General features: G+C 53.7%; 1 protein-coding gene and 1 long non-coding RNA gene across 4 annotated transcripts; one reads left to right on the forward strand and one right to left on the reverse strand.

Moving 5' to 3' along the window:
• Window positions 1-557: 557 nt before the first annotated feature.
• On the reverse strand, window positions 558-9,807 carry LOC113610148 (uncharacterized). Of its 3 annotated transcripts, none has more exons than XR_003428968.1 (5): window positions 9,707-9,807; window positions 7,496-7,611; window positions 1,642-1,766; window positions 1,200-1,239; window positions 558-930 (listed from the first exon to the last, which is right to left on the reverse strand). It is a non-coding gene; the product is annotated as an uncharacterized LOC113610148 (long non-coding RNA). The 3 variants fall into 3 exon arrangements; XR_003428970.1 differs by lacking the exon at window positions 9,707-9,807 and adding an exon at window positions 8,038-8,141; XR_003428969.1 differs by lacking the exon at window positions 9,707-9,807 and adding an exon at window positions 7,711-8,029.
• HAND2 (heart and neural crest derivatives expressed 2) lies at window positions 8,948-11,979 on the forward strand. The gene is made up of 2 exons (XM_027087967.1): window positions 8,948-9,811; window positions 11,143-11,979. The coding sequence occupies exons 1-2, from the start codon at window positions 9,257-9,259 to the stop codon at window positions 11,239-11,241; spliced, it is 654 nt and encodes a 217-aa protein (XP_026943768.1). The 5' UTR covers window positions 8,948-9,256; the 3' UTR covers window positions 11,242-11,979.
• The last annotated feature ends 247 nt before the right edge of the window (window positions 11,980-12,226 follow it).

The following is a 12,226-nucleotide window of genomic DNA, read 5'->3' on the forward strand; positions in this document are numbered from 1 at the left end:
CCCTCCCCGCGCCGGCTCCGCGGGTCCTTCCTCCGCCGCCCGGTGCGGAGAGAAAGCGGGCGGCGGCAGATTTGCCCCGGTGGCACCGAAGCCACAAGCCTGCCCGTAATTGCAAAGCAAACAAGGCTGAAATATTGGATTGGTCTCAATCGTGACAAGATCTACGCTTTTGCCGCCAATTTGTTTGTGCAGCTCTATTTAAAGGCCCTTGATTGAGGAAATGTTGAAAATAGCGGGGAGGGTTCCCTAATGAGACCTCGGGAGGGAAGCTGGGGGGGAGGGGCGCCGTTAACCCCTTCCTGCCCGCCTCGGGCGAAAAGCCCCGGAGCCGAGCGGGGTTAGAAGGGGGAGCAGAGGTCCGTCCCGTCCCGCCCCGCGCTGTGACCTCCCGCCCGCCGCGGCCTAAACTCCGCCCGCGCTCGCATCTCCCCCCCGCGCCCGCGGCCCGCGCGGTTGGAGCCCCGAGGCCCGGTGGCGTCCTCCGGCGCGACCCGGCCCTGGTTGTCGGGCTGGGGGTCGCGGCGGCTGGAAGTCAAGGCGAGACACGCAAGAGGAAGGAAGAGAAAACACATTTATTGCGCGCAGCCTGTGCGTCCGGCATCCATCCCCGCGCGCGCCTTGATCTCATTCATCTTTCATGCGCATCCTCGCGGCCGGCGTAGCTACCCCATTGCTCAGATGCGGAAACCAAGGCTTAGAGAGACCAGTCCGCGGCGTCCGCCCGGCCAGCTGTTGCTCCACAGCTCAGGAGGCGGAGGGGCCAGGGGAGACCAGGCCGGGCTGGGTCCCCGCTCTCCATCCCACGCCGGCGATGCGGAGCCCTCGGACGCGCAGTCCAGCCGAGGAGCCTTCCCCTGCTTCTCCCGAGGGCTTGGAGATGAAGGTCTGTGCCCTTCGGGACGACGTCCGCCTCCACCGCTGTTTTGGTCGCTTTCAAAACAAAGAAAATTGCAATCCGATTGCAACTGGGATACGCAGAATTCACCAGATTTCTCTGTCATCCTTTATACAAGTTGTTTAAACACCTACTGGGTACCGTGCCTCGATTGGGCTCTCAGGCAACCCACAGTCACAGGAGGGGAAAGATGTGTGCCCAGAGATCGACCGGAGAGCAGATGGGGGTGGGGGAGAGGGCATCAGAACGGTGTTCAGAAGAAGGGAGACCTGATTTGCGGGAGCAAAGAGAAGGAAAGCCGTACCTGGAAAGGCTTCCTGGAGGAGGTGGCATTTACTCTGGGCCTAGAAGAAACCAAGAAGTGTGGATTCTTTAACATGGGAGAGACATGGGTTGTTTGCCAGCTCCGCTGGCAAGTCGAGGGGTGCCAGACACACAGCTGAGGACAATGTAGGGGTCACACTTTCGTCACCTGCTGATCCCCCAGCTGCCCCTCTGACTTGGAGAACTTGAGTCGATCGAGTCCTGAGCAATAAGTTCCAGTCTCTCTTAGGACTGAAAACTTAGGGCTTGCAGATGACACCAGTGGCTAGACTTTGACCTTTCAGGAGCCCTGGACTTGGGCCAAAAGGGACTGTTAAGGGCAGGCAGGGGCAGGAAAATGGCACTGGGGCACTCTCCCCAGGGCTCTTATTAGAGCTACACGTTCCCAGGCTTTTCCCAGAGGGATGTGGTCAGAGATGTACCTTGGCCAATCAGAAGTTTGTCTTTCTGGAGTCACAGCCAAAGGTAGACTGGGCAAATGGAGACCCCGTGGGGGGGGGGGGAGAACTGGCTTCGTTGGTACTTCCCCAAGAATGATCTGTGCCTTCTGTCAGCAAAACAAAAAAAGCATCAGTCATCCGCGTCTAGTGGAGTCTCTCAATGTGTTTTGAATGGAATTCTGCTTTTTCTGTATGCAACCAATTCCTTCGTTTGAAGTTGGATGCTTTGCAATAAGAATGCAATTCCATTTTTTGTTCCTCGAGGTTTTGGCCTGTGTTAACTTAAGTGGGCACTCACACAAGTATTAAAAGGAAATCCATTCTCTCCTGGAAAATGAAACAAAGTCTCGCCTGTCCAATCACACTGCAGATATATAATCTGTAACAACAAATTCGCCTCCTGGTGCTGCGCATTTCCAGCAAGCATCCTGCCTTCTCTGTTTATGTTATAACTTTTCTGCCTGCTATTATTTTTATTTTAATTTTCTGTCACTTTAACAGAATCCAGAGCCTTTTCCTTTAATGTTTTGTACACAACATGTTCATTTGGATAAGATGTCCTTTCCTATCCTCTTTTAGCTTGCCTTTCCTTGTGTAGCATTCTGTATCGGGAGTTTCTAATATTTCTCTCTCTCTCTCTTTTAAGAACTTGTCCCTGTCTTGCTTTATTTGTTTGTGTGAAATATAGTTTGAAAGGAGATCAGAGAGAGCAGGAGGGGTTTGTAATAAGAGAATGACCGAATGACCCAAAGGCTGATTATCTGTCATTAACTGGAGACTCGGTGTACCCAAATTACCAGGGAGACCTCAGTCTGCCGGATCCAGAAAGGCAAGCTGGAATGCAGGGCTGAACAGGCTCGTGGCGTTGCAAATGAAGACACTTTGCCAACACATTTTCTTAAGGAGGTTTCCTTCAAAACTCAGCTCAGCTTCAGTGGACAAATGTTTTAGATTCTGACAGGTTGTACACAGGTTAAAAAAAAAAATCTCTGCTGAAAGACTACCTTCAGCGTTTCTGGAACGAACTTCCCTGTGTTGTTTCGTTAGGAGCAAAATTGCAGTTAATTGTCTAAGCTCCAGAGAATATTGAGAAGTCAAGCCAAGCTGCTTTTGATCTGCTGAACCCAAGCCTTGTAAACATCGAGGTTTGCCATTAATATCGACAATAAAACGGTTTCTTTTTGTTAACCTGAAACCCAGCCATCATGGCGAGCCCTCGTCTAGAAGCAAAGGCCCCAGAAGAAACTAGCAAGGGTTTGGAAGCAACTGCCAGGGCTAGAGAAATCTATCTCTGTGAATTTGCAAAGGAGGCTTCAGAACAGGAATGCGAGCCACACTGCAGTTAGAACTGGGAAGGCACCGGGGCTTCCAGACACAAACAGACCCTTCAGTCACTTGAGTGGTTTGTCCAAAGCCCTGCACTTCAAGCTGCCATTTGCTTTCATATTTTATTATGAACCGCAGACTGTATTGCAGACTAGCTGAAGTCTATTCCTTACCATTTCCTTAGAGCGTGTATGCAAAATTACAATTACTTCCTCTTCTGCATGTTGAATGCTCTCCTCCCAGCTTGGAAGAAAATATTGCTTGTGTGTGTAGGTGATTTGATTGAAACAAGAATGTGAGTGAGTAGTTGACATAAATCCTGTGAGGTGTATTTTCTTACAGCACTTCTGCTCTAAACTCCATCTATATTTTACTACAAAGTAGCGAAGATCAGAGTTATCATACCTCTTAGGACCGCCATAATTACATTAGTAACACTTCCCATGTATGTATACATCATGCCGCCCAGAGTGAGGCCCCTTCATGTGCATTACCTTTTGTTCCCTTCAGTCTGAGTAAGGATTTTAGCTTTACAGACACATGTGGATACCTGGCAAAGGTTCCCCCTTATCAACAAAGACCTTCCAGAGCAGCAGCACATTTGCCAGTTAATATGAAGATCTAGTCATTGATTATTTGGAGAAAATGCAAATTCCCACCACCCATCATAGTGGACATTAAGATGTTTCTTGTACAGTGTACACCTTAATTATTGTACACAATGTTATATGTCAGTCATATTTCAATTTTTAAAAATATTTTTCTAAAGGACTTTATTTAAGGATGAGCCAGTGTCTTATTCACCACTTTCAGGTTCTATGACACCAAAACCCCTATAAATCCAAACATTGCTGGAAGGCAAATTAGAAGCAAGGGAAGGAGAGAAAGGGGAAGGAGGTAGAGAGGGCAAGGAAGGTAGAAAGGGAGGAGAGAAGAGAGAAAGAGAGAGAGAGGGGCTAAATGCAGGGGGGGGTGTTACAAGCACCCAGCAAGTTCCAATTTTCTCCACTGACTTAACTGTTTCCTGATCAACACGGAGCAATCAGCCCCTCCAGAGTCACCACTGCAACTGGATCAGCCCCTCCCCACCCTGTCGCCACAGATCCGTTCGGATGGGAAAGAGGAGGGACGAGGGCTCGCTCACCAAATACCCCAGGCCCACCCCAAAATCCAACAAGAAAATGCTCACGAGAAACGAAACCTCCGAAGAGCCAAGGGCAGCTCTTCCTGCCCTTCGTTTCTGAAACAGACGTGAGTCCGATCAAACTTGATTCTGCTTTGTAGTGTGTACTTCGAGCACCCCCACGTTTCCGGGGCCACTGTCACTCGCCAAAAGGTACACGAGAAAGGGAGGGGCTACAAAACCCCAGTTAGGGGAGACTCTTGCTGCCACTTCAGACAATATGTCTGGTTCTAGATTGTCCTAGAGGTTCTGGGGCTAAGTGGCCCGCAGGTACAAGGACTCAACCCCACCCTCTGACAGACAGAAATGCAGAGCAATTAGGGCGTCACAAGAAGCACATCCTTGGAGCAGGTGAGGCTGGGGTGGCGTCTTCCAGAACACACTGCATTTGCTGCCACTCTCTGGGTTTCATGTCCTTTCTGGGCCTCTTAGCACGTTCTGGGGTTCACCTCACAGAAGAGCATTATAGATATTTAAAGGAATGCCCAGAGTCACTTCCACTACGTGGGTTAAGAAAATAAGGGAAAACGAGATTTGAAAGATGCTGAAGGGAATTGAGCCATAATTCCCGTAAACATAAAATGTGTGTTTATGGCCCTCTGGCCTGGTTATTTTCAGGTCCAGTTTATTTTGAGTTCTCATGAGCAAAACACAAGATACAAACTGCCCTTGCCTTTGAAATAATAAATACCTCGAAAAGATCTGTATTTTCCCTAAAAACAGACTGAAGTTTTTAAGAAAATATTTAGTTTAAACCAGATTTATTTTAAAAGTAATATCTCACAATACCAGAACGTTTGCAAGGGAGTGTGCAGCCATTCCCGTGCCCTTTGACTCCCTTTCAGGGGAAGGGGTAGGATTGAGGGAAAAGAGACAGGAGACACGGGCCCAGAATAAATGTTGGACCCCAGTTCTGTCTGCTTAGCTGAAAAAGGCAGATGTAATGTGCAGCACAGTGGGTACACCATCAGCTACAAGGATCGCAAAGATCATCCCCAGCCCCCCTCCTGTGAAGCAGTCTCCCCGCCTAGGTAAGACTGGTTGCAGCTCAGCTCAGGGCCTCAGAAAAGGGGAAGATGTTAGCACGCCCTCACCCTTGCAGGATTCCTCCTGCAGGCACCCCAGGTGGCCCCCAGCCTGCATCTTCTCAGCTGCTCAGTGGTCCTCAGCCTGAATCGTGTCACCTCCCCTGGAGTACTCGGAATGCATGCCCTTTGGGGAGCAGCACACCAGAGGCCACACTATTGCAGACCAGGATGGGGTCCCTGGGCTGATAACTAAGCCAGGAACTTCCCCCTCCTTTACTTTTCCCACTTTCCCCTCCATCACCACCACTGCCACCAGCTCCATCAGTAGCCCCTCAGAAGGCACAGGCCACCTAAACTGGGGGCAAACCTGAGATGGCATCTTTGCCTCACAGCTTTGCAAAGTAGCAGACTAATCCAGCATCCCACTAGACCCAGAGCAAAATGTCCCAAAGACAGCACTAACAGAAAAAAGTGGACTCGGTTGTGCATTCAGAGTGGAACTCAGCCAGTTAGGGACCCTAAAATTCTCCCATTTGTCCCCTGCCTCCAAGCCCCCTTTCTAGGGCTGTAGCCTCTGCATTTTGGCCTTCGGAGATTCATGAAGCCCTAGACCCTCGAATCACATTAATTAACTGATAATGACACTGTCAATGAGAATGGATGTTCAGATTAGCATCTTTTATGACTTTTTTCTGTCCCATGTTGTCCATCTCTTCTATCACTTGCCGGGCTCTCTGGGACCATGAAGGGGTTCGTCCATTTTTTGTTTCAATGAAAAGAGCATGGGAAAGGCTGAAAGTGGCAAGTTCTGATGCCTTTCCCATGGAGGCTCCTCGCCTCTGGTGGACACTGCATCCCAGTCCCCCGCTCAGCCCTCTGCCTGGCCTCTTCCTCTTCCTTTCAATTCCCCAAACTCCCCCTGGCCTGAAAGCAGCTTGCATCTACTTTCCCTGCATTTTTATCCGTTCCCAGCCAGGGTGCAATCATCTTACTTTGTCTACCTGCTCCCAAGGCCTAGATGTGTTTTTATAAACAGACTTTTTAAAAATGTATCAAATGTCAGAGGATTGAACTACCAGTATTTACACTTTTAGGGTTGGCCTCCCCTGGTGATAATGTAAACAGAAGCCTGACCACACTACCTATATTCTTTCCTTGAAGAACAAGGTATTTAAAAGACTCTCCTTGTGCTCAAAACTGCAGACCTACCCAAGGTGGGGGTTCGAAGCTATAGGTGGCTATTTTGTTCTGAGCCCAAAGGGCACTTACCAACCAGTCTGGTTTCAGCCACTCCCCACCTCCTGTCCTCTGCCTTAACACCTCTGCTGGGGGCATCCAGGGAAACTGACCCCTTGCTGAAGGGACTGAATGGGCCGTCATGAGGACTTCCAGACTGGATTTCTACGATCCTCCCTGGGTTCCTTTCCCTCTCCTGCAGCCCGGCCACCTAAAACCTAAAACATGTTTCCCAAAGCTGTTGCCCAGGGCTCTGGGGTTAGTGGCTGGCGGCTGCCCCAATCCCTGGTAGCTCAGGAGTTGGGTACCCCCCAACCCCGCCCTCTATTCGTGCTGACCTGGCCTTCCATCCCCAACCGTGTACCCCGCAAAACGCACGCAGCAGGCAAGAAAAGGACTGTGCTCGCTGAGTCCTTGGGATGGGACTCACTTTGCGGCCTGGGGCCTGACTCCGCCTGCCTGCCAGAGACGACGCCCAAGGTAGTGTAGTTGGTCTCCCCCGGGCGACCCTCGCCAGGCCCAGCGGCAAGTCCCAGGCTCAGCGCGGGCTCCTGCACACTCCGCGTGGGCTCCCTCTAATTTACGGCCCGCGGGCTCCTGTAGACACCCTTTTCCACACCGACCCTTTGGGCGGAATCCTCAGCTACACATCAGCCTCCCCTTGCGGCTCCTGGCCAAGCCCCGGGGATCATTTCAGTTCCTGCCACCGTCCACCACCACCACCACCACCCCCAACCTCCTGCGAGCTTTCTGGAGACGCTCACGCCGCTCGGGGCACCGCGGCCCCGGTACCCCGCGGCCGGGTGACTTACAAGTGGAGATCCATTTTCGGTTATAATGCGTTCAAGATCACCAAGGCCAGCAGTCTAAACATCCACGAGCCGTCCTCCCGGCCTGCCTCTTAAACTGGTGTTTAATGGTTCCCCTCCGATAACTAAACCTGCTTTCCACAGATGCCCGCTTTTATGGGAGAGGCAGGAATGTCGAGATGTATTTATATGTTTGTTCATAAAAACTGGAAAATAAGCTCAGAACACGCTGTAAAAAATATTCAGTTACTTACCAGACTGGCTAGTTAAACCAGGGGAACACCGATACCGGCCACACAACAAATTCGGGGAATCGAGGTGTCTGCGCTTTGAAATAGCTCAAGGTCTTCCTTCGCTGGGGCTGGTGTCCCTGAAGAACATGGAAGTAAGAGTATTTATAATCGGCTTGGCCGTCGGTCCCGGGGTCTCCACCATGATCTGCAAAAGCAGCCACAATAACATGAGCTACCCAAGACGGCCCTGGCCTGGGTAACGTGATGGTGGGTAAGTCCAGCGACGCTGTGGCGGGCGTTTCCAGAGCGTGCCCAGGTCAAAGCCGCAGCCGTGCCCCCGCCGCGCCCCGTGCCCCGGGCCCCGGGCCCCGCGCCCGCCTGGGCTGGAGACGCGCCTCCGTGGGGACCGCCCGCCGCCTCAGCTCCCGGCCCCGCACGGAACTGCGCCCGCTGCCTTCTGGTTTTCTTGCCTCGGTTACCTACAAAACACTTCGAAAAGCAATATCTGCTTCCTTTTTTTTTTTTTTTTTTAAACCAGAAAAGAAAGCGGAGTGATACCGTACCTGGTTTAAGATTCTCCGATATTTGAGACTTGGGGGGAAAATATTTTAATAGTGAAGCATCTGTTAAACACTTGCATTAACCTCCGGCTGATAAAAAAGTTTTTTTAACCCTCCCCCCCTCGTTTTAATTATCTTCTGGTTATGAAGGGGCAGCCAATCCTGGATGAGGACCTCGGCAATTAGCAAGGAGAACATCAAAAAGTTTTATTGCAGAGAGCGCGAGGCGCCGCCCCCGCCGCCCCGGGATTGGCGTGAGGAGCCTCTGACGACATATATTAACCCGAGCGGCCCTAAAGATGTAGCTGTACATGGAGATCTCGCTGGGAAAATCCTCTTGCTCCCCTCACGGTGTCCAGTCCCGGAGAACCGCCGCCGCCGCCGCCCGGGAGCTCCCAAGGCCGCCGCGCAGACCCCTCCGAGCCCCAGCCGCCGCCTTCGCGCTCCAGGGCGCCTGCAGGGCCCAGATCCTTTCCCCCGAAAGAAGGAGAGGATCTGAGAAAATGGATGCACTGAGACCTCTCTGAAAACCCTCCGAGGGAGCCCGAGAGGAGCGCGGGACACGTTACTCGCAGCTAAAATCACATTCAAGGACCAAAACAACAACAACCAAAAATTCATTAAAACAATAAGCGCCCAAGAACCCAGATCAGGCTGGTGGGGGGAGGGGAAAGGGCGGGAAGGGGAGGGTCGCATGGAGGTAGCTTCACAGTGAGCAGTCGACCCCGCCGGCTCCTCCAGCCGCGGCTTGGACTCGCCCCGGGACTCCGAGTAGCAGCGGCGCCGGGCGCGCGGCCGGGGCGCGGAGCCCGGCGACTCCTCCGAGCAGCCCAGCCGGAGCCCGGGCACCTTTGCATGAGCACGAGAGGACTGTGCCTGCCCGCAGACGCCCGGGAAGCAGAAGCCCGCGAGCGGGCCGTGGAGCGAGGCGGGAGCCGGCGGCAGCGGCGGCTGCCAGGGGCGCACGGTGCCGGGACCACCTCGCCGCGCCCTATGGGGAGCCGGCGGCCGCGGCGCTGCTGAGGCGGGCCCCGCGGGCCAGGCGGGGGGCCGGGGCCCGGGCTGCAGCAGCCCCCTCTGCGGCTGCCGGGCCGGCCGGGGCGCCCGGGGGCTGGGGGCTGGGGGGGGGGGGAGGCCGCCGAGCGCCGGAGCGGGGGCCCGGGCCGAGGGCGCGGCGGGACTGTGCGCACGCTGGGGCGCGTGGAGGGGCGCGGAGAGCGAAATGAGTCTGGTGGGGGGCTTCCCCCACCACCCGGTGGTGCACCATGAGGGCTATCCGTTCGCCGCCGCCGCCGCCGCCGCTGCCGCCGCCGCCGCCAGCCGCTGCAGCCACGAGGAGAACCCCTACTTCCATGGCTGGCTCATCGGCCACCCCGAGATGTCGCCCCCCGACTACAGCATGGCCCTGTCCTACAGTCCCGAGTACGCCAGCGGCGCCGCCGGTCTGGACCACTCCCATTACGGGGGGGTGCCGCCGGGCGCCGGGCCCCCGGGCCTGGGGGGGCCGCGCCCGGTGAAGCGCCGGGGCACCGCCAACCGCAAGGAGCGGCGCAGGACTCAGAGCATCAACAGCGCCTTCGCTGAACTGCGCGAGTGCATCCCCAACGTGCCCGCCGACACCAAACTCTCCAAGATCAAGACGCTGCGCCTGGCCACCAGCTACATCGCCTACCTCATGGACCTGCTGGCCAAGGACGACCAGAACGGCGAGGCGGAGGCCTTCAAGGCGGAGATCAAGAAGACAGATGTGAAAGAAGAGAAGAGGAAGAAGGAACTGGTCAGTACCAGGGGGCAGCGGGCAGTGGCGTACGGGGGACCGGGAATTCCGGTCTCTTTAAAGTTGGGCTGAGCAACGGCACTCCGCGTTCTTTGGCTGCGTCTTGAGCCAAGGTTGCTTGCACCAGGTTCTGGTCGGGATGGTTTCCCGCAGAAGCGGAGGGGGTGGGGGAGGGTGTCAGCACGCGGAGGAGGTTAAGAGGGATGCTTCGCGCTGGTGATCTTACCCGCGGGTTATCGCCGCTCCCCCCGGCACTCAGGGCGGGCCTCGCGGACTCAGGGTCCGGCTTGATCTCCCGATCGCACTGGCCCGGACCCCTCATTCCCTGTCCTGTAGAGCCTTCATTTGGCCTCCAATCCGATCTTGCTTTCAGATATTTCTAAAATAAGTTGCTCAGAAGCGCTTGATGCCAACTATTTCACTAGTGATCGCATTTCCCCCTCTTGAGAATGAGGCAGCCACTGATCCTAAGAATCTTATGCTTGTTCTGATTTCTGTGCCGGGAAGACGTCAAGGTAAACATTAAATAAGTACTTTTAACTTCAAAATGTAGTTTCTCTTTGGCAGTGAGACTAAAATGTGACTTCCCGGATGAGTATACTTCACCGTATTTCTTGTTTAGTTTGCATGAGCCTGTACGTTTTAAGACAAATAGTAAATATTACCTTGGTCACTGTAATTGTTGTTAACAGTAACAGGAAATTATAACTGAAAATTAGTTTTCTCAAGTTCCTACCAGGTGCCCAGAGGGTAGTGGTGTTCAGAGCAGGGCTATTGCCACGAAGGGCCTGGAAAATTGTCCCATTTGTCGAGGTTTTCTTCTTTGGGGCCTATGGCGCTTTAGTCGCTACTCAGTCCCCCGAGTAACCGGGGATTTCAGAGGCCTTGGAAGGAGAGGCACTGCCGAACCGAGCCGGAGGCCGAGCTGCACGCGGACAGGCCCAGGCCAAGGCAGGGGCACCTCACCCCATCTTCCCTAGAGCGCGGAGCTGGGGCTGCGATGACCCCCGCTCGCGCCCCTACATCTGGATTTAGAGAGAAGGCCCCCGGTTCCTCCATAAACGACATGAAAACGGGTGGTTGTTTATAAACCTGCCGATCGGGAGTTGAGCGCGGCCGGCGTCTGGAGGCCCCGGGCGGGAGCTAGGGCAGCGGCCAGCCTCCGTAGCTCTTCTGCCGGGGCTGGGACTTGAAAGCATCCCACACGTCATCCCTGGCTGGCTCTCTTACTCTCTCCTCTGGCCGGAAGAAGCGTGGGGGTGGCGTGGAACCGGGTCTCCTCTCTGATTCTCTCTTTCTCTTTTTCTCCCCCTCGCCTCCCCTCTGCCCAGAACGAAATCTTGAAAAGCACAGTAAGCAGCAACGACAAGAAAACCAAAGGCCGGACGGGCTGGCCGCAGCACGTCTGGGCCCTAGAGCTCAAGCAGTGAGAAGGAGGAGGGAGAGGATAGAGGAGGAGGAGAAGAAGAAGGAGAAGCAGAGGAGGAGAGTGCGAGCCGGGCCCAGGAGCCGGATGCAGACCCAGGACTCCGGGCAAGCTCCGCGCGCTCCGCTCTGAGGACTTCCTGCATTTGGATCATCCGGTTTATTTATGTGCAATGTGCCTCCCTCTCTTTGCCCCCCTTCGAGGCATCCGCTCCCCACCTTCCCCTCCAAAAACAAAGTGGATATTTGAAGAAAAGCATTCCATATTTTAATATGAAGAGGACACTCCCGCGTGGTAAGGGATCCCGGCGTCTCGTAGATTCTCTGTTTGTGAATGTTTCCTCCTGGCTGTGTAGACACCAGCGGTGCCCTCTCCCCAACCCCTTCCAGATAAAGACAGCGGACAATAGTGTGTATGTGAAGTGTATCTTTAATACTTGGCCTTCGGATATAAATATTCCTGGGGATTATAAAGTTTTATTTCAAAGCAGAAAACGGGGCCGCTAACATTTCCGTTGGGGTCGGTATCTAGTGCTGCCGTTTCATCTGTGGTGGTTCCCTATGTGAAGATGTTTCCAACAGCTACTTGTTTTGTGCACTTCCGTCCTCTAAAACTAAGTGGAATTTAATTAATATTGAAGGTGTAAACGTTGTAAGTATTCAATAAACCACTGTGTGTTTTTTTTTTTACAAAACCCCAATCTTTTAATGGTGGATACCTCAAAAGAGTTTTGAAAACAAAACTGTTATACTTGTTTTCATTATATTTAAAATATTCAGAAGTAAACTAAATTATCATGATTGCCTCTAACTTTGTTTGATAGAGTCAGTGGTTCGGACCAGTCATCAACGTGAGCTCCCGGCCTCGCAGGGCTGGCGAGGAGGCCCTTTAAAGAGAAGTGTTCTTGGTGAAAATCCTGCCAAAGGGCCTGGGCGCCATCGAGTCCTGCCTCCCTTCCCTCTGCCCCTGGCCCCCAGGAGAGCACTGAG

The sequence above is a fragment of the Aethalodelphis obliquidens genome, unplaced genomic scaffold (assembly GCF_003676395.1).
Source record: "Aethalodelphis obliquidens isolate GAN/ISIS:26980383/991018 unplaced genomic scaffold, ASM367639v1 scaffold61, whole genome shotgun sequence".
Taxonomy (NCBI): domain Eukaryota; kingdom Metazoa; phylum Chordata; class Mammalia; order Artiodactyla; family Delphinidae; genus Aethalodelphis; species Aethalodelphis obliquidens.